Here is a 22,176-nt window from a genome sequence, read left to right as displayed (position 1 = left end):
AGAACGCAAAGGCAGCAGCCACACCCAAATTTATCTCCCCAGGGTAAGGGAGACCAGAATGAAGGGTAGGAATCTCAAGCTAGCTCAGTCCGATTTGGTTCAGCTTATCTCTCTATGCGTTATCTGTCCTCTGGTTTAGTTTCTCCAGGAGAAGATTCCTTGGTGTGCCCCAGAGAACTTCTGGGGTACCCAAGGCCATTAAAGTTAGGTACCCAGGGCATAACACTTGCAACCCCTTTTCACCTAAAAAATTTTTTACACGACTCTGGGTATATAGGTAGATAAAATAGGTATACATAACCTTTTACTGTTGCCAAATTTTTCATGACCTCCACATTCAGTTACATGTGGAGACCCACAGTTTAAGAAAGTAGGGTATAGGAGACAGAAAGTCAGTTGCATTATAATGAAGTACTTTTATTTAATTCAGCACCAAAGAGGAAGTTTACAAGCATTCCTTGCCATCAAAGAGCTTACATTCAAATGTAAAAACTGAAGGAGAGGAATGGATGTAGGTGTAACCTGACCTTAAAATTGAGGTTCTAGGAGGAACTAGCTAATCAGAGCCAGAAGTTGTATCAGTCATAGCATAAAATGAGGGAGTAAGAAAGGGAAAGCATCTAGTTTAATGTTTAGAAGAGAAGCAAGTATTCATTTTGTGAACTGAGCCCTGGGTTTGATGCCAAAGGACCTGTGTTTTCAAATCCTAGTTCTGCTAGTATCTGTGACCTTGGGCAAGTCACTTCCTATCCCTGGGACTCAGTTTCTTTATCTGTCATAAAAGTGTTTGGATCAGTGATCTTTTAAGTTCCTTCCAGCCATAAATCCTATAAGTTCTAAATACCTATGAGACTGCATGTTCAAAAAGAGGCAGCAGTGTGATAGCAGCTGATCTTTGGTTGCACTAAAACTTTTGTATAATGTTCAGAACATGGAGGCAACAGTCACTGAAGTTCTCAGAACAAACTATCTCTAACCATGGCCCAACTCTGTGACCTTGCCCCTGGGCTCTGTCACTTTTTAGTTTTTTATTGACAAAGTTTCAAAAGCAGCAGGAAATTGAAATGTTCTTAACACTGGCAAGAATGTATTTTGTTACAAGGATTCTTGCAATCATAGAATCTTTCTTAGGTTAACACGCTAGAAGTAGTGATTTCACAGTAGGGGTGTAATCACACTGGTGGCAGGTCCATCCTAGGGGAAAAATTTGATCTTCATCCTTAAGTACACAGGCTCATTCTCCTTGTCCCAAGACAAATGGCTCAGTGGCTTTTCTTCTATACTGCTAACTCTGTGGTGGGATGGTATAAAAGTGGTCTTTGATCAAGTGAAAGAAAGCATGAAGTGGTGCCTCTTTGGTGCCTGGGATAATGTTGTGGGCCCAATCCCTATCCCTAATCCTACCCGTACCCCATTTTCCCCACAACAATAACAAAACCAGCAAGATCACCAATGCTGACAGCTATTGACAACTCTCATACATTTTTGTTTGTTTGTTTAAACCACTAAACGGAGTCTTTTTTTTAAGTTAATAAAGTCTTTTATTTTTTTCCCATTACACGTAAAGATAGTTCTCAACTTTTGTTTATACAGGCTTTCCAATTTCAGATTTTTCTCCCTCCCTCCCCTCCCTCCCCCCCTCCCCTAGACAGCAGGTAATCTGATATAGGTTTTATATATATATATATATGTACACATAATAACATTAATCCTATTTCTGCATTAGTCATGTTATAAGAGAAAAATCAGAGCAATGATGAAAAACCTCAAAACAGAAAAAACAACAGCACCAAAAACAAAAGAAATAGTATGGTTCATTCAGCATCTATACTCCACAGTTCTTTTTTTTTTTTCTTGGATTTGGAGATCCTCCTCCATCATGAGTTCCCTGGAACTCTTCTGTACCATTGCATTGGTGAGAAGAATATAGTCCATAACAGTAGATCAAAACTCAATGTTGATGATACTGTGTACAATGTTCTTCTGGTTCTGCTCATCTCACTCATTATCAGCTCATGCAAGACCCTCCAGGTTTCTCTGAACTACTCCTGCTCATCAAAATGGAGTCTTTTTGAAAAGTGCACTCCCCTCCCCCCCAAAGTGTACTCTCATTTGCAATTCTCTTTTGAGTTTCATTTCCCTTTTTCTTCCACTATTAAGGCCGGAGTGCCAAATTAATTTTATGGTTATAAAATAAAAGTCAAACTACCAGATCTTTTAGCAATGAGTCCAATCTGGGTACTATATTTGGAGAATTAAAGGAGATGGTGGTAAGGAGAGTTAAAACCATTTAAAAATCATTTGAATAAACTGGGTATATGTGGCTGGAAGGAAAGAAGAGGTAAGGGGCAGGGGCATAAGAACTATAGTCAAATACTTTATTTGAAATGCTGCAAAGTAAAGGGTGGATTCAACTAATTTTGTTTAGTCCGAGAAACCTGGAGAAGGATCAATGGGTAGAAATAAGAGGAAGGCGGATTTTGACTCATTTTAAAGACTTTTCAACAATTAGAACTGTTAAAAAATGGAATGGGTTGCCCTATAAGGCAATGAAGTTTTCATTACTAGGAAAGACTGATGACTTAGTGTTACAGAGGGGATTCCAGCTTCAGTTTGGACTAGACCAGGGCTTCTTACTCCTTTTCACCTGAGAAATTTTTACAAGACTCTGGACATATAGGTATATAAAACAGGTATACATAACCTTTTACTGATGCCAAATTTTTCATGACACCCACATTCAGTTACATGACCCCATATGGGGTCTCAACCCACAGTTAAAAAAACCAACTTTGAACTAGACTAGATGACCTTTCAAGTGTCTTCCAATTCTAATGGTCTGGGATTCTCTTGTTCTCTCTACAGACTGGGTGCAATGAGAGGGTACAAGAAGTAAAAATTCTACTTTCCCAGAGTTTTTGACCTTTTTAAAGAGGAAAAAACCAACATATAAAATAATTAGATAACTAGGCAATTAGAATACAAGACAAAATTAAGTTCTAGAATAACAATACCATTCACATTTTACAGTTTTCAAAGTTCTTTTATATACAATATTTCATTTGATCTTTAAATCAATTCTTGGAGACAGGCAATAGGGTTATTATCCTCATTTGACAAATGAAGAAATGGAATTACAGAGACTGTGGACTACCCAACTTCCTACAGTTAACAAGTGGAAAGCCAAGACAAAGAAAGCTTTCTACCTCCCTATCTACTACATGCATTGTCTTGTACCTGTAGTGCTTGCTTAATAAATGTTCAGTGACTTATTATCTTCTAATTGAATTTAATTCTAACTCCTAGTAAAGCATTTATTTTACTACCTCACACTGCTATTTTAACCAAATGCTAAACTGTATGATATAAACCATGAGTATCATAAGAAAGGGAAAGAAATATTGTATCAAAATACCATGATAGTATAAAGCAGTCTTATCAGTACAATGAAAACCATGATGGCATATATGACATGATTCTTCAATTTAAGGAGTTTACTATTGAACTTGGAGAGATAAAAGGAGGTACACTAATAAAACCGTAACAATATAAGGTAGTATATAAATATATTACAGCAGACATTGTTGGGGTTTGTTCACCCATCTAAATATCAAGTTACTTAAAATTTTCTACTAATTTTAATTTACTTATCAGGTTTGGGGGATGTAAACTCCACACCAAGGCACCTGGGTTTAGAAAAGAAGCAGCAGGATAGGGCTGTTCTCTATCTAGCACTCCCTAACTCCTCTAAATTTTAAACCTGCTATGATGGTTTGGGTTATTAGGGAAAACAGAAGAGATGTGGGTGGGAGCAGAGTTAGTGGAAAGAGGGATTGAAGCCAAAGTTCTCACATAATCTTCAAAACCGAAACAATGTTCTCATTTACTCCATGGTTCCCAGCTTGAGTAATTAATTTACCAGGTACCAGGTACTGTTCTTAGAGGGGAAGGCCTGTGTACCTGCTTATGCCATTTCTGGGTGTAGATAGGTTTACAAATTGTTGCTTTTCTACAAAACCCACTGTCTTCTGGACTTCCCAATTTCTACTAAAGATAACATCATATTTCCAGTCACAGAGATTTGCAATTCAAAAGTGACCTTGTTGACTCTATATCCAGAACTTTTCTCACATCCATCCCCTTCTCTTCCAAGTTGAACCTTCCTTACCTTTGCTTAGGACTATGGCAATAGCCTCAAATCCCTTCCCTCTCTGATCCATCCTCTGTACAGCTGCCAAAGTGACATTTCTCCCTTTTTTTTTTTTTTTGGTGGGGCAATGAGGGTTAAGTGACTTGCCCAGGGTCACACAGCTAGTGTCAAGTGTCTGAGGCCAGATTTGAACTCAGGTGCTCCTGAATCCAGGGTCGGTGCTTATCCACTTCACCACCTAGCTGCCCCACCAAAGTGATATTCTAAAGGATGTGTCTGACATGTATGTCACTTTCCTGTACAATAAACTCCATTGACCCTGGGATTTAAAGCCTTTGGCATTTAAAGCCTGTTAAGCTCCAACTTACTTTTCAGCCTTATTGCAGATTCTCCTGTAAATATACCTAGGCCAGCCAAATGGCGATTCTTGTTGCTATTCTTTACCTAAAGCCATCATCTCTGTTTTTGCTTTGTTTTGTTGTTTTTTTGTCGGGGCAATGGGGGTTAAGTGACTTGCCCAGGGTCACACAGCTAGTAAGTGTCAAGTGTCCGAGGTCGGATTTGAACTCAGGTATTCCTGAATCCAGGGCCAGTGCTTTATCCACTGCACCACCTAGCTGCCCCCATCATCTCTGTTTTTGCATGGGCTGTCCCCCACACCTGAAATAGACTCCCTTCTCATTTCCCTTTCTTATGACCTCCTTGCCTCTTTTAAGGTTCAGCTCAAACATTCCTCTTACATGAAGCCATTCCTGATCTCACCAGATGCTAATACCTCCCTCTTCCTAAAATTACCTTGTCTTTATTTTGTATGTGCTTAATAATGATAGTACTAGCTAGCATATAACACCTACTATGTGCCAGGCACTATACTAAGTGCTTTACAAATATATCAAATATCCTTTGGTCCTTATGACTCTGGAAAGTAGGTCCTATTATCCCCACTTTACAGTTTAAAACTGAGAGAGATGAAGTGGCTTGCCCAAGGTCGCAACTAGTAAGTATCTGAGGGCAAATTTGAACTCTGGTCTTCTTGAATCCAAGGCCAGTGCTCTATCCACTGGGCCACTAGCTGCTTGCATATATGTATTCTATACTCCAAAAGACAACTCCTTGAAGATGGGGACAGCTTCATTTTTGTCTTATACTCCTAGCATCTGGCACATAGTAGGTGACAATAAATGCTTGCTTGATTGTATTATCATCTTGAATCTTGGAATGAGACATCCCTTTAATGGCCAGAAACATTCCAGAAGCCTGGGTGCTCAAAACAATAATTTCATGCAGCAAGCAGGATCTCCTATTTTCTCTTTTTTTTTTGTCAGGCAATGAGGGTTAAGTGACTTGCCCAGGGTCACACAGCTAGTAAGTGTCAAGTGTCTGAGGCTGGATTTGAACTCAGGTCCTCCTGAATCCAGGGCTGGTGCTTTAGCCACTGCACCACCTAGCTGCCCAGGATCTCCTATTTTCTATTTCTATATGTGTCTGCTATCTTCAAGTCAATAATCATGAAACCCTGAGGTAATTTTTAAACTCTTCCACCTTTCTTGGGATTCTTCCTTCTAAGAAGGATAATACAGAATCACAGATCTAAAGGCAGAATGGGCCCCAGAGATCACCTAGTCCAACCCTTTCATTTTACAGATGAGTGAACTGCAGTCCAAAAAAGGAGATTTGCCCAGAGACAAACAGGTAATAACAGGTAGTATTTGAATCCAGATTTTCTGATTCCAAATCCTGTGATGTTTGCCCTGTACCATACCATCTGTTTAGCTCAAATGCTTTGGCCAGGAATACATATAAATTTATATATACTATATATACTTTGATGACCAACCTAGATTATCAAGGGAATGAGCCCCTTTTCAGAAATTATGCAGATGCTTGCCCTTAGCTTAGAGGCTTTTCTTCAAAGCTTTACTGATCTTTATCTTTAAAGGCCAGCTGGAAGCACAGAGCCTCCAGATTTCCTTGGTCTCTAAGGTGTTTTTTTTTTTTAAAGCTCCCTGGATTATGCAATATACTATAAGGGCTTTTTAAACTCTTTCCACTCCCAGTCCCTTTTTGCCTGAGAAATTTTTATGCAACCCCAGGGATATAGGCATATAAAATAGGTATACATAGCCTTTTATTGTTCCCAAGTTTTTTTCAACACCCACATTCAGTTATGTGACCTCATATGGGGTCAAAACCCACAGTTTAAAAATCTAGGTTATAGATCACTGATTACTGTTCCTCAGGTTCCTGCTACCTGTATCTCCAACCAGTTTTAGCCCTTGCTTGTCTTTCACTTCTAATTACTGTCATCAAGCACTACAGAACAAAAGTCTGTCCTCTGTAAACCTTAATAGAAAAAATAGGATTGCTAGTTAAAGATGTACATAAAACTCTACACTAGGGGTTATCTCAGCTGTTCTCTAGCACCATAGTACTACATTGTTCCACATAATTCTCTATACTTGACACCTACATTCCAGCATGCTTCCCACCTGCCCACTGACATACAGCACCTTTCATACCATAATACCACAGCAGTGTTTTGGACTTTGCCAACCAGTATGCTCTGGACCAAATTTACAGTATCCAAAACACTCAGAGAAATCAAGAAATCTCCTGTTGGTGGGCTATGTCCACATGCCTACTTGTGGCATTTATAAAGTATGCCCCAACAGGAAAAGGGAACAAAATAACTTATCAAATATATTATAGTTGTGCCAAATCATTCAGAAAAAGTAATAATTCAAGCTGAAGCCTACTTGACTTTCAAAATTTATGAGAGGTTTTTCCTACCCCTTACTTTCATGTTTTCTTTCACATCTCTCCTTTCCCAGTCTCAGGACTACACTCATTCTTTCTGGTGAGGCAATTGGGGTTAAGTGACTTGCCCAGGGTCACACAGCTAGTAAGTGTTAAGTGTCTGAGGCTGGATTTGAACTCAGGTACTCCCAAATCCATGGCCAGTGCTTTATCCACTGTGCCACCTAGCCGTCACCCACTCATTCCCTTTTACCATAGCACTTTTCAAAAGGCTTCAGTTGTCCCTTTCTGCAGCCTGTCCAGGGTCAGCCTTCCCACCTTCACTTTTTCCTACTATCAAGAGACCTGTCTAGTCAGGAGGGTGTACAACAATGTACTCAATCCACAGGTGATATATACTTTCTTCATTTTAAGGTATTGTCTTCTGGAGTTCTCTGCCCTCTCCTAATGCAATTTATACTTTTGGCTCAAGGACCATCTCTCCCATTAAATATTTTTCTATTACATCAGCCACCAATGATGATCTGAGTTTTTTTTTTCTGGTGAGGCAATGTGGGGTTAAGTGACTTGCCCAGGGTCACACAGCTAGTAAGTGTCAAGTGTCTGAGGCCTGAATTTGAACTCAGGTCCTCCTGACTCCAGGGCCAGTGCTCTATCCACTGTACCTAGCTGCCCCAGATGATCTGAGTTTTTATTACACGTATATGCACCAGCAAACCATACTTCATATAGCAAAGTGCCTTACAGACATTTCATGTGATCCTCATAACAACCTGGGGAAGTAGGTGCTATTATTATTATAATTTTACAGCCGAAGGAACCAAAGCAGATAAGTCCAATTGCTAGCATCAGAGGCTGCACTTGAACTCAAGGTCTTCCTGACTGGAGGTCCAGAGCTCCACCCACTGTACCACCTAGCTGCCTCGAAAAAATTGGTATTGTTCTGTTTTGATTAAATGAGACAAATATGTGTTAAGTCTCTCCTCTATGTGCACAGCACTATGCTAGGCACTAGGAATATAAAGACATATTGGAAAAAAATCCCTTTTCTCAAGGAACTTGTTTTTATGATTTCATGTGTGTTAACGTTGCCTAAATTTATAAACTCTTTCATGATTTTCTCTATTCCACAGTTCTGGGCCATAGGTGTTTGATTGATTAATAACAACAGAATACCTCTGATAATGCCAAGAATAAGTCAGAGCGAATAAGAGAGCAGCCAGAATCGGGGTCAGAGTGGCAAAGGGAGCAGAGAATGGAGCTATTGTGTAGTGTATTGGATCAAATACTAGCCACGCTTCCCAAGTCTGGCATGGAGAACAACAAAAGTGACAACGATGAAAAGAGCAGTGATAATAAAGAAAAAAAGAAAAGAAAAAATTGATTTTAAAAGAAAGTCAAATAATCAACAATATAAGTTTTTGTATTTATTTTCAATGTATATGGTTGAACATACATATTCACTTATGTAGTTTCCTTTTAACAAGATTTTATTTTAGCTCACCCTATATATTTCAATCAATACAAAGTGCCAGGCAAAGTTTTCCATTTTTAGACATCATCCATCCCTTTCTCTTCCAGCTGTTTTCACTTACTACTCTATCCCTCTCTCCTGCTACACCTGCGTCAGCCTATAACCCGTCCCACCAACTGGATGTTAACTGGTTACGTGACAGCCACGAAAGCTCAGTGCAAGCAGGGCCTCTCTTTGGGCCCCCATCTCAGGACAATGCCTGTCACATAACAAACTGAGCTGACTGGCTCTGAAATCCTTCAAGTCCTTTACCTACGTTCTCACCTGAAGCTCACATCACGCCTCTTTTACAGATGGGCTAATTTCAGACATACCCCGCGGGTTCCGCCGCCCTAGGCCAGGCCTCACTAAACCTCAACTACGGGAGGGTTAAAAGGGTTAAAACGGTTGCGCTCCCCGGCGCTGCCCATGGCTTTCAGCTTTGCGAGGATGAGCGCCCTCTAAGGCCCGTAAGCCCTCCGTACCTGAGGGATCAAGAAGGGGACCGGGGCAGCCCCTCAACATCCCCGTCCCCGCGAGTACGAGGGAGCATTTATTCACCCGGGAGGAGCAACGGGCAGTCCAACTGCATTACCCAGAAGCACCAACTAAACCCAATCCAAGCCGTCGGGCTTTTCTTTACTTACTGTCCACTCGGGCTAAGGCCCGGGAGACATTTACTTTGTTAAGAAAAGGGCTGCCTGGCAGCGTCAGCGAGAGCTCACGGCCAGCCAGCCACGAAGTCCTACTGAGCAGGATAAGATAGGGGCCCTGGGGGCAGTTCCTGCACAAGTCATCGAAAACTAGAAACCTCGCGAGAGTTCGGGAGGGGACGTGCACGAGCACGCGCCCAAGAGCCGTTAGGGTGGAACGCCTCCCCGGCAGAGGCGGGCGGAGGTACCGCGGTTGAACGCCAGTTGGTGGAGTCCCCGCGGGAAACGAGTGAGCGCGAGGAGCGTGCGCGTTCATGTAGGCGGCGACTGTGGCGGCGAGCGGCGGCGTCAGCTCTTAGAGGGGGGGAGGGTTGACGGCTTTTGTAGGGTGGCGGCGGCGGAGGCGCCTTCCCGTTTGGCCCGTACCGTTTCTTTTGCGGGAGCCGGACTGAGTGTGACAGAACGAGGGTCGGGAGAGGGGGTCGCTGACTTCTCCAGTCCTTCGAAGTGAGGAGAAGCCGCCGCCCGGACTCTTTTCCTTTACCCCGGTCCCCCGCCCCCTCACCGCACGTCCGGAGGAAGCGGCTGCTGCGGCGGCGACATCACCTCTTCTCCCTACCCTCCCCCTTCCCCCGCCCCTTAGCCCTGAGAGGTCCGGCTTGCGCCCCAATTCTTTCCTCACCCCGCCCGATCGCTCGCTCACTACGCCGCCGCTGCTGCCGCCGCCGCCATGTCGGCGCAGGCCCAGATGCGTGCTATGCTGGACCAGCTGATGGGCACTTCCCGGGACGGTAAGTCACAGCCAGAGCCCCGGGGACGGGGAAAAGGGGCCGGGGCGGAGGTGGGAAGTGCGTGGAGAAAGGGGGAGGGGAGCGGAGCGAGCGAGCTGCTTCTCGCCCCAGAGCTGCCTAGTGTGCTTGACGGCGGAAGGGGAGCCGGAGATTGGTAGCACGAGGTCCCCAGCTCTCTCTTCTCCACCAATCTGGGGCCGGTGGGCGGGCCTGAGGGCGGTGATTCCGACGATTGGCGGGAACTGCTACCTATGAGATGAGGCGGGGTCGGGCCCAGCAGGTAGAATGACGAGAGGTCGGGCATTTTTGTTGATTTACGCTAGAAGAGAAACGGAGCTGCGGCTCTCCGGCAAAGACCTTCGCTTTTCCGTCGAGGTCCCCCAGAGCGCTACGGAGCCTACTAGCTGCCTCCTTTCGCACAGATTCTGGCTCCTGCGGTGAAGAATCAGTTCCCCAACGGGGAACTTAGGATTTCTTCTCCGCTTCCTTCCATTCCTCCCGAGTCTCAAGGAAAGCGACTCTTAGGTGTAGGGTGAAATCCCAAATCAGAGTCCTGGCTAGGCATTTATTTCCCCGACACGGACAGTATCAATTTTTGGAGAAAATCTGACCCAAACCATGGTTTCGTGAAGTGGGTGGGTTTGGTCCCATTTTGTGACAGATGGTCGAGGTCAATTTTTCAAAGGGACCTCCATTTTGTTGACGGACCACTTAGTGACTAAAGTAGCTGCACAACTTTATTCAGTTACTGTTAACATGCTTTGCACGTGCCCCAAATTGAAGCAATTTGAAAACTTGGTGCCAAAATGACAGAACTCGGTAGGAGGGGGAGGCGATTTTTAGTTAGAAAAACATTTGTACAAAGCCCAGTTAAATGCTGAAACATTTATAAAGTGAATTGATAACCGAAAAGGTGATATACGGTAGTTTATTCGAATGTGATCATTTATCAATAATGTATGCTGAATTCGTATTCAATTTCTTTAATCAAAGCCAAGTGAAAGGAAGGTATCCTGTACAGTCTTTTACCCTGCTTCATTTTCATTTTCTCAATACCAAAACACAAACTTCCATTGGGTAATTATTTGATTTGAAATTAAGTAATGCTGTATTTTCTCATTCTCGACAGCAAAATATCTTGGGTTAGATAAAAGCAATTTCCCATAATATTTAGTTTTATAGGATAGTTTTTTCTTTTATTTATTTTATTAATGTTTTAAAAACACCGCCCAATTTTACAAGCTCAGTATTCGTTATTTTTTCTCTTTCAAAATTTGTAACTTTGCAAATTGTATTTAAAGAAAGGCATTAGAGGACTTGTAGGCCTTATGTAACAAAGAATTTAACCAAATTTTTGGAGTGTGTTATGGAAAGAGGGAATTGGAGAAGGAAGTGAGTTTTATTTGTGTTACATACTAAGTTTTTTTTTTTAATTGTCAAGTTTTCATATGTGAAAATGCAAAATACTTGAGTTGCTAGGTAGTAATTACTTTGTTGGATAGTTTATGGAAATAATAGGATTACTGTTTGGTAGCTGTAGATTTTCTGTTGAGAGACTAGGAAGTATCTTACTTTTGAACATTCTTATTTTAAGGCAAATAGAAGTCATTAAGTAGTCTTAGAAATAAATGAAGTTTTAAAGCTCACTTGAGCGCAGCAAATCTTAATTCAATTTATTAAACATTTATTAACCATTTGCTTTGGGCATGTTTGGATCCCTTATTTGGTTAGGGTTTCCTTACTGTACATTCCATCTCGGAGATGAGGAGGCTCAAGGTCACTGCCTCAGTTTTACAAGCAGGCATATATTGAGATGTTAAACAGAAAAAAACAACAAAAAATCCCCAAGTCTAACTTAGAACTGTTTTAATATGGCTATGGCTTGTTCTGCAGAAATATAACTGCCTCTAACCCTACTCCAATTTGTGTGTTTCATTTTTTGCTTTACTTTTATTATTTTTGCTCCATATTGGTAGATTTTTACTTTGTATCTTTTTAAAAAATCTATTATGAGTCCAGGTCATAAACAGGAACAGAGCTTTCAGAAAAGTAAAATGTTTTATTTTCCTTCGAAGTGTTTTTCTTTTGTTTATGCAAGTTTTCAGTGAAAACAACTATGGAAATTTGTGTGTTTTGATAGTTTCATAATTTGTCTTAAAGAAATTGGGATTGTTCTTTTATAGCAGTCAACCTGAAGTTATACCAGATACAGTTCCTGAAAAACACCATGTAACTTGAAACCATGTATCAGGAAGCATTAAGTTTATGAATTTAATTGGTAGTGGGGGAAACAAATGCAACTTACAGGGATCATTACTGGGTCCCTAGGAGGTGGGGAGGAGAGAGACACAAAAGTACCAAGAGGGAAAGGGCTGCAGAATAGGAGGACACTTAAAGTGAGGTCTGCTCCCTTTATACATAGAAACTATCTATGAAGCAATTTCTATTTTGGAAGAATGGGACCCAAGAAGCAGGAGTACTCTACCATATCGTTCTAGCTTGGTAATTCAATCTCCTAATAAAGTCTGGATGGTAGGAGCCCAGATTGGGTTATGGACGTTGTAAAGTATACCTGGTTTCCTTCCCACAGGATCTACCAATTTAATTTTCGAGATTAGTTAACTAGCTCCTTAAAGTTACACACCCACACATATTCTTGGGTGTGTATAAGCATATTGGTCCATCACACTTTACTCTGAAATCAACTATGGTCAATCAGATTCCAGAAAAACTATTTGAGCTCTCCTGGAAGAAAGGATTTTGATTTGGGAGGAAGAAAGTGGAGATACTTTGGAGTTTCGCAGAGGGCAGGTCTAGTTTTTGTGGGCAGCTGGAACACATTGGTTATCTGGGGGAGGGGAAAGGAAGGGAGAAAGAATAAAGGGATTTCTTACTAACGAATAAGAGGGCCAAAGACAAACTGCCTTCTTTGCAATTTTGCCTAGGGCCCTGGTGGTGGCAACTGCCTGTGTACCACTGAAAATCATCTTGGTTCCTAGGTTACCATGCCTGGCATACTGCATAAACGAAAAGCAGGGTACCGCGTGAGTTGAAACATTGGTCACTATATAAAGTAGGTTTATATGCACCAGTGTAACTGGGGGTCCAACTGTATTTGGTGGTTTTTGTTAGGTTTTTTTTTTTTTTTTTTGGATAAGGCATCATGGGCTAGTGAAAAGAGCATTGGGCTGAGAAGACCTGATTTTCTAGTTCAGGCTTGACCCCTAATTGTGACCTTGGATAAGTTTAACCTTTCTGCCTCTAGTTTAAAAAATCTAAGATGGGAAAAATAATATACTTCCTTTTTCTTGCACTGAATATTGAATGATGCATGTAGCATGTGTATTCAGAATTCTTTGGAAGATAGGTACCATGTATCATTGTGTTTTTTCCCCCAGTACAAAACATGACTCTTGCAAGTCCCTAATTTAAGATTTTGTCATTTTGTGCAAGTATACCTGTACTAATGGAAGAGAATTGTCTATAGTATTACAAAACCAAATAAAAGGTTAATTATGATTTTTGCCCCAGTAGATTTGCTTTCTAATTACCTTTTGCTTGCTTTCATGTTTAAAATACTTGTATTCCCATTTGATGGTGGAAAGTCTGTAGGTTGTAACAGGAAGGCAGGATATGAAAATATCTCTACCGAAAAAAAAAAAGAATTCTTAAAAAAAATTTGGGGCAGCTCAGTAGTGCAGTGAATAAGGCACTGGCCCTGGATTCAGGAGGACCTGAGTTCAAATCCGGCCTCAGACACTTAACACTTACTAGCTGTGTGACCCTGGGCAAGTCACTTAACCCCAATTGTCTCACCAAAAAAAAAGAAAAGAAAAAAGAATTCTTTAAGAACATATCTCTGAAGATTAAAAAATCCAAATACCATACAATTGTCTATATAACAATTGAGTGTCTTTAGAGGGTTCCAGTATCTGCATCTATATAATAGGCAATATGGTATAAGGGAAAGAAAAACTTAGAAGACTAGAGTTTGTTTTGGCTCTGCCACTTACTAGCTTTGTAACCTTTGGCAGGTCTGCTCTGAGTCATGGTTTCCTCATTTGAAAAATACAGATTCCCTACTTCAAAAGGAGGGCTGACTAGGTGCCACAGTAGATAGAGTGCTGGGCCTGGAGTCAGGAAGACTTGAGTTTAAATGTGGCCTCAGACACTTATTAGATGTATGGCCCTAGGCAAGTCACTTAACCCTTTTTGCCTCAGTTTCCTCATCTGTAAAATGAGCTGGAGAAGGAAATGGCAAAAATATCTTTGCTAAGAAAACCCCAAATGGGGTCACAAAGATTAGGTCATGACTGAATGACAAGAACACTTAACAGTGTTGTATTAAAAGAAATAATAGATATGAGAGCTTGAAGCACCTTTCAGCTATTACACAAACAATTTCTAGATAGGCAAGCCTAGAGAGGTTTCACTTGTCTTTTTTTTTTTTTTTTTTTGGTAAGGCAATTGGGGTTAAGTGACTTGCCCAGGGTCACATAGCTAGTAAGTGTGTAAAGTGGCTGAGGCCGGATTTGAACTCAGATCCTCCTGAATCCAGGGCCGGTGCTCTATCCACTGCGCCACCTAGCTGCCCCTGAGGTTTCATTTGTCAAAGCACCAGTGCCAAAGAGAAGAAATTGAAGTGTCCTTGGTTCTTAATCCCTAGAGGTCTAGGAAGGATGAATGAATAACAATCTCTAGGTGTTTGTACTGAAATGTCCTCCAGAGGGTTGCCAAGAAGTCTGTACCTGTCTCAAAGTAAACTTATAAAATTAAGTAAATCTTGTTGGGAGGAGACAAGATTGTTCTTAGTGGACTTCACTGAAGGTTCTGAATCTGAATTCTTTTTGTAACCTTTGTAAACAGCTGAAACCTTCAGATAACTGAAAGTTAACATCTAATTCCCAAAAGTTTATTTTTATTTAAACATTCTCCTCCTTTTTAAGGGGAATCTTTCCAAAATGTTTTATATACTTTCCTATCTTTGTAATACAAACATTTTATTATTCAGGAGTATCATTTATTGATGTGTTCTATAGATACATATAGAAATGTAGGTGGCTTACCTTCATGGAAAAATGTTGATAATATGACCTTGTTTTTAGTTATTTGCATAATTTTCAAAAATATGTGGTTTGGGTTTGATAATATCCATCTTTGTATAACATGGCTGCCATTTTGCAAATTCACTTACACATTTTAGACAAAAGCCACCCCCCAAAAAATCATCTTTGTTTTCGTTATTAGTGTCTCTAACTTGGTAGGAGTCAAAACATGATCTGTTGGTAGGTTTTTTTTTGTTGTTTGTTTTGTTTTTATCACAAACACAATTACCTGTTATCCTCTTTATCATTTTCAACCCCTTCTTATGTTCTACTTGGATTGTTTGTGGAGTGTGAAGGATTGTTTTTTACCACTTTAGGGATTTGTCCTAGTTTCTTTAAGGGATGCTTCACTAACAGATATACACGTTTTTAAAAATTAGAAGACATTTCCATGGCACTAGACCATAACTTTTTTCTAAACTTTCTTAATGTCTTGCTTTTAGGATTCCAGGCATATATCATATTTTAAATTGTGTATCTGATGTTCAATTTGAAAATCCCCTATATAACCTGTGAGATGGATCAACATTCTCATAAAATTGTAGTAATATTTCATATTCTGAATGACATCCATAAGTTGAATTAATCAACAGACAGAAAGAAATGTTAACATAAAATAACCTGATAGTAGCTACTTCCTGGTTGGTTGTCTAAAGATAGAATAGCTTTGCTAGCTTCAGGTAAGCCCTTGGTTCTGAAATGTTCTTTTATAGGTGATACCAAAAGACTATTAAGCCCATTAGAAGACATTTCTTTGTTACTTTATTGGCTTGCATAGTATAAACAGTGAAAAAATGTGCAGTGAATTTTTTTTACCTCCCGGAGAATTGAAAATTATTCTAATAAAAATAAAATAAAAATAGGGGCAGCTAGGTGGCGCAGTGGATAAAGCACCGGCCCTGAATTCAGGAGGACCTGAGTTCAAATCATGCCTCAGACACTTGAGACTTGCTAGCTGTGTGACCCTGAGCAAGTCATTTAACCCTCATTGCCCCTTCCCCCCCAAAAAATATTCTAATCGGTAAAAGTTTTATAAGAATTATGATGCTCTGTGACATAGATGGTAGCAGACAGTAAACATGGGCTGGGTAGATGGGTAATTGGGACTGGGAGAGCCATTGCTTTATGGAGGGATAGGCAGGTTAGGAGGAATGGGATGTTAGTCTGGGTTAGGGTACATACAACCTTTCATGTCAAAATAGCCCATGGGTCAATACTATTGAAGGATTAAGTGGACAGAAGAGCTTAGAAACTTAGTAGAAGATTCACAATTGGCATGTCAACAGACATGAACAGAACAAGAAAAAAATAAGTTGACTGAAGCCACTACTGGTTTCAGGAATTGGGGGAACAAGAAGTGGGCCTTAGAGTGTTATACTGAACCTGAGAAAATGCTTAAGTTTTTTTTTTTTAATGTATAAGGTATTTTATTTTTTCCGCTACATGTAAAGATAGTTCTCAACTTTTGTTTATACAAGCTTTACAATTTCAGATTTTTCTCCCTCCCTCCCCCCCTCCCCCCTCCCCTAGACAGCAGGTAATCTGATATAGGTTATGTCTATATATCTCTATACATATAGATATAGATATAGATATATACACACACATATATATACACATAATAACATTAATCCTATTTCTGCATTAATCCTGTTACAAGAGAAAAAATCAGAGCAGTGATGCAAAACCTCAAAATAGAAAAAAAACCCAGCACCCAAAACAAAAGAAATAATATGGTTCAATCAGCATCTATACTCCACAGTTCTTTCTTTCTTTTTTTTTTCTTGGATTTGGAGATCCTCTTCTATCATGAGTTCCCTGGAACTCTTCTGTACCATTGCATTGGTGAGAAGAATATAGTCCATCACAGTAGGTCAACACTCAATGTTGATGATACTGTGTACAATGTTCTTCTGGTTCTGCTCCTCTCACGTAAGACCCTCCAGGTTTCTCTGAACTCTTCCTGCTCATCATTTCTTATAGCACAATAGTATTCCTTTGTATTCATATACCACAACTTGTCCAGCCATTCCCCAATTGATGGGCACCCCCTCAACTTCCAATTCCTTGCTACCACGTAAAGAGCAGCTATAAATATTTTTGTACATGTGGGTCCCTTTCCCCCTTCCATGATTTCTTTGGGCAAAAGACCTAAAAGTGGAATTGCTGGGTCAAAGGGTATGCACAGCTTTATGGCCCTTTGGGCATAATTCCAAATTGCTCTCCAGAATGGTTGGATCAGTTCACAGCTCCACCAACAATGCATTAGTGTTCCAATTTTCCCACAGCCTCTCCAACATTTATTATCTTCCTTTTTTTGTCATTTTAGCCAATCTGATAGGTGTCAGGTGGTACCTCAGAGTTGTTTTAATTTGCATCTCTCTAATCATTAGAGATTTAGAGCAGAAAATGCTTAAGTTTTCAGGAATTTTATTTAGTTCCTGTAGAGACAGGAACAAATCCCACCGTGGTCAACTCAGGCTGAGTAGTTAGAAGTACCTGGCTGGAGTGGGGACAAAGTTGATGACTGTTGCCGAGGAACCTACAACAGTAGCAGAGGCAAGATTAAGTCATTCTATTTTTAGTCTACTTAAACCTGGGGACAAATGGAGTATTATTGTTCTCTAAGGAAGACAAATATGAGGAATTCAGAGAAACACAGGAAGAATTATATGAACTTGCAAAAATGGGGGAAAAAACATGTACAGTGACTACAATGGTGTAAGTAAAGAGAATGCTAAAAGGCAATAAAATTTAGGTCAAATGCAACAGTGTTGCTTGCAAATTCAAGTTAAAACATGTCCTTTTTGTTGAATGGTAAGCTACAAAAATGGGAAAGGAAACATGGATTATCAATTGAGATAACTGGCAGGTTGTTTTTTTTTTTGTGAGGCAATTGGGGTTAAGTGATTTGCCCAGGGTCACAGCTAGTAAGTGTTAAGTGTCTGAGGCTGGATTTGAACTCGGGTCCTCCTGAATTCAGGGCCAGTGCTCTATCCACTGCACCACCTAGCTGCCCCTTAGTTTTTTAATGGGTAATACTTTAGGGATACTTGATATAACAATACCTAGTAGGGTTAAGTTTTATACATAGCAAACTATTTTTATCATCAGTGTAATAATTGGACCAAAAAATGAGTTTTCTATAAAAGGTACAAAAGTGACAGAGCTTAATTTGCTGTTTTTATGTTTCACTTGGAAAGACTATAACTTGACCAGACTGGCCTAGGCTTTTTGAGAGTATCTGGGAATGAGGAGATAGAAGAAAGCCAAGCTCCTTAACACACTGGCTCACTCCCTTTCCAAAAAAAAAAAATGTAACTACCAAAGAGAATAAATATGGCTAAAAGCCACACAGGAAAATAACCGTGGGCAAAGCAGAGTGCCAATTACAGTAAACTAAAACAAATTTTGTGTAGCAGTTGAATCATTGAATACACTTAAAGAGATGGAATAAGAAATCATATAACACATACCCAAATACTTTCTCAAATGGTTGAATATTTTTTAAAATGAGTAAGAGGGCAGCTAGGTGGCACAGTGGATAAAGCACCGGCCCTGGATTCAGGAGGACCTGAGTTCAAAACTGTCCGTAGACACTTGATACTTACTAGCTGTGTGACCCTGGGCAAGTCACTTAATCCTCATTGCCCTGCAAAAAAAAGAAAATAATGAGTAAGAATTGGTACTAGCAAGAAGATCACAAGACCAAAAAAATAGGAACTAGAAGAAATGAAACATTTATGAAGTCCTTGCTGTGTCCTGACATAGTGCTGTTTGCTGGAGATAGAAACCCTCAAAAAGAAATAATACTTATTGTCAAGGACTTTATATTGGGGGAAACAACATGTACATACTTAAATTTATGCGGAATAAATACAAAGTAGTTGAAATAGTTAAAGGAGACACCAGCAGTTAGGGGTATCAGGAAATGCCTTCTGTAGAAGGTGGTGCTTGAACTTCATCTTTTTGTTGTTATAAACTTAACCAACAAACATTTCAAAATGCATAGGATTGGAAAGAGGATTATAAGAAAAGTTATGCAGTTTATATATGTATATGTATGTGTGTGTGTGTGTATGTGTGTGTAAAGCCTAATGAAGTCATAACAATATTACTCTGTGTTCCCTTCTGTATTTTTTCTTCTGGGCATTTAAAAAAATGTCTCAACTCAACTCACCACCTCAGCCCTCCTTTGCAAGAAGAAATATGCATAGTTGGGGGCAGCTACATGGTGAAGTGTGGATAAAACACCTGTCCTGGATTTAGGAGGTCCTGAGTTCAGCTCCTACCTCAGACACTTGACACTTATTAGCTGTGTGACCCTGGGAAAGTCACTTAACCCTCATTGCCCCACCCAAAAAAATATGCATAGTCAGGCAAAAGAAATCAACATGTTGGCCATCTCTAAGAATTCATGTCAGATCCTAGTCCCTCATCTCTGCCAAGAAATGGGAGTTATGTTTCAGCATCAGTCTTTTATAGTCATGATTGGTTACTGCTTTAGTCTTTCAGTGTTTCCCTTCACATTATTGTATAAATTATTTTCTTAGTTCTCTTTTTTTCATTCATATCAGTTTGTCTAGTCTTTCCATGTTTCTTGAATCTATATTCATTATTTCTTGTGGTACAAAACCATTACATTTATATACCACAATTTATTTGGCTGTTCTCCAATTAATAAGCATCTATTTTGTTTCTAGTTCTTTGCAACAACAAAAATTGCTTCTATAAATATTTTTGTACATATATGTCCTTTCCCTCTGTCCATGACCTCATTGGGGATACCTATGTATAGTATTTTGGCAAGTCACAGGGTATGTAGTTTTTAGTGTCTGGGGTATACTTCCAAATCGTTTTCCAAAATGATTGAATGATTCCCAGCTCAGTTAGCAGTTTAGTAGTTTGCCAGCCATCCCAAACTCCTGCAAAAATTTTTCTCTTTTAGTTTCTTTGTCATTCTGATGTACACGAAGTGAAGCCTTAAGAGTTGTTTAAATTTTTGTTTCTGTTTTTATTAATGACTTGCAGTATTATTTTTTTTTCATGTGAGAACTATTTGCTCATATGCTTTGTTCATTTATCTTTGTTTTTAGTGAGGCATTTGGGGTTAAGTGACTTGCCCAGGGTCACACAGCTAGTAAGTGTTAAGTATCTGAGGCTGGATTTAAACTCAGGTCCTCCTGACTCCAGGACCGGTGCTCCATCCACTGCGCCACCTAGCTGCCCCTTTGTTCATTTATCTAATGGGGAATTGAACTATTTCATGAATGAGGGACTCTATGAGGTAGAGGAACTTCATTCTAGGCCTGAGGAATAGCCAGGGGAAATCCATGGAGATGAGAGATAAAAGATTCCAGGAAGGGCAGCTAGGTGGCTCAGTGGATAAAGCATCGGCCCTGGATTCAGGAGTACCTGAGTTCAAATCCGACCTCACACACTTAACACTTACCAGCTGTGTGACCCTGGGCAAGTCACTTAACCCCAGTTGCCTCACCAAAAAAACAAACAAACAAACAAAAAAGATTACAGGAAAAAATGAAGTTAGAATTAAGATGCTTAATAAGATTGGGAAGAAATAATGAATAACATGTCTAATGTGGAAGAAATAAAAACAATCTTAAAAGCAACCAAAATAGATTGACTGAAAGCAAAAAAAAAAAAAAAAACTAAACTAAAACCATTTGTCGGAAAGTACAGATGACTTATTTAACTGATTTTGCTCAAAAAATAATTTTACTTCTCATTTAGCATTGAGCCAAAGCCACTATAATAGTCACTGTATATTTTTGCTAGAAACAACTGATACTGAATGTTGATTTCAGTTATGAGTAGTGTTGAGTGGTGCTTAACTGCCCCCTAACCCCCTCTCCCTCAAATCTGGAAATGATTTCATTTGCTGTACTTTAATGTCTTAGTATGAATGAAATATTATTTAATTTTCAAGTTTGCACAACTTTCTTGTGCTTCAATCATAACCCTTTTTTTTTGGTGAGGCAATTGGAGTTAAGTGACCTTCCCAGGGTCACACAGCTAGTAAGTGTTAAGCATCTGAGGCTGGATTTGAACTCAGGTCCTCCTGACTCTAGGGCTGGTGCTCTTTCCGCTGTGCTACCTAGCTGCCCCAATCATATACCTTTTACTGGAGTTAGGAAGCCGTGTTGTAGAATCACTAATTCTGCTTGACTTTGTTTGATAGCTTTTCTATTCAGCTGTAGCACTGGACTATATAAGAATACCATCCTTAATCATGGAGGATATGTATTTCTGCAACTGAAGAAATTTACAAACCCTTTAATGTAGCATATATGGCAGCCTTTAAGCCTAACTGAATAATTGATATGTGTGTATAGCTTTAAGATTTCTTAAGAAGACCAAATTTCATAAGAGCACCATGTGTATTTTGTCCTTCATTGTCTTCTATCCATGGTGTTCTTCTTGGCTCATTCTTGTGAGTTGGCGATGGGTAGATTCTGTACAGCTTTTAGCTTTGGAAGAATCTAAACCCCTAAAAGTCAATGGTTATGGTTGTGAGAAGGTCCCTAAGTATTATGTAAAGGGTAAAATTCTAGCTATACTATCTAAAATCTAATGAGTGGTCACCAATAAATTATAAGCTTTAGCAAGAGTATTTAAGTGTTTAAGTATTTATTAAAGAACATTAGGATCAGAGAGAAAGGTAAAAATCTAACTATTTCTAAGAGACCCTATCATCCGACCCACCATGGCAAGGTCAGGAACCAAAAAAGAGAGAACCCCTCCGCCAGTGTCCGCTTCCTACTTCGTGTCCTCCTCCCAGAAATGGGAGGCTCCTCAAGTTGATTGGCTGGTAGCCTTGATAGACAGTACCCACAAGCAAACATCACTTCCTCACGCTAAGGACCTTGATGGCATGGCTTGCCCTCAGAGGCCTTCTCCTCATGGTGGAGCTTTTCTACAGTGAGTCTCCAGCAGGTGGCGTCATTCCAATTGTTACAATTAAGAGCTTTGACTCAAAGAGTACTTAGAGAAAGAATTGTACATGAATAGTGAGGGGGACCTGAAAGGTAGAAGTTAAACTTTGGCTGTGGCATAATATGGCACAGATTGTTTGTCCCAAGGAAACATGCCTGAAACTTGAAAACTCGACATTATGGATTATTATGTGTTTTTTTTAATCTTTCTGCCTTCTTACTGTTAATGCCCCCACAAGCTAATGTTATAAACA

General features: G+C 39.9%; 1 protein-coding gene across 3 annotated transcripts in view; it reads left to right on the top strand.

Moving 5' to 3' along the window:
• Positions 1–22,176, top strand: part of LOC122727640 (putative RNA-binding protein Luc7-like 2) — a 114,704-nt gene that overhangs the window by 25,632 nt on the left and 66,896 nt on the right. The window contains exon 1 of one of the 3 annotated variants that reach the window (XM_043965307.1): positions 9,416–9,864. The exons of 1 other annotated variant lie outside the window; for it this stretch is intronic. In XM_043965307.1, coding sequence (XP_043821242.1) covers positions 9,804–9,864 — 61 coding nt within the window. In that variant the 5' untranslated portion in view covers positions 9,416–9,803. Of the gene's footprint in view, positions 1–9,415; positions 9,865–22,176 lie in introns of those variants that run through there. One more of the 3 variants, XM_043965308.1, reaches the window with a different exon arrangement.

The sequence above is a fragment of the Dromiciops gliroides genome, chromosome 5, assembly GCF_019393635.1.
Source record: "Dromiciops gliroides isolate mDroGli1 chromosome 5, mDroGli1.pri, whole genome shotgun sequence".
Lineage (NCBI taxonomy): Eukaryota > Metazoa > Chordata > Mammalia > Microbiotheria > Microbiotheriidae > Dromiciops > Dromiciops gliroides.
Note: the sequence above shows the minus strand (reverse complement) of the source record. Positions and strands in the feature narration are given on the sequence as shown.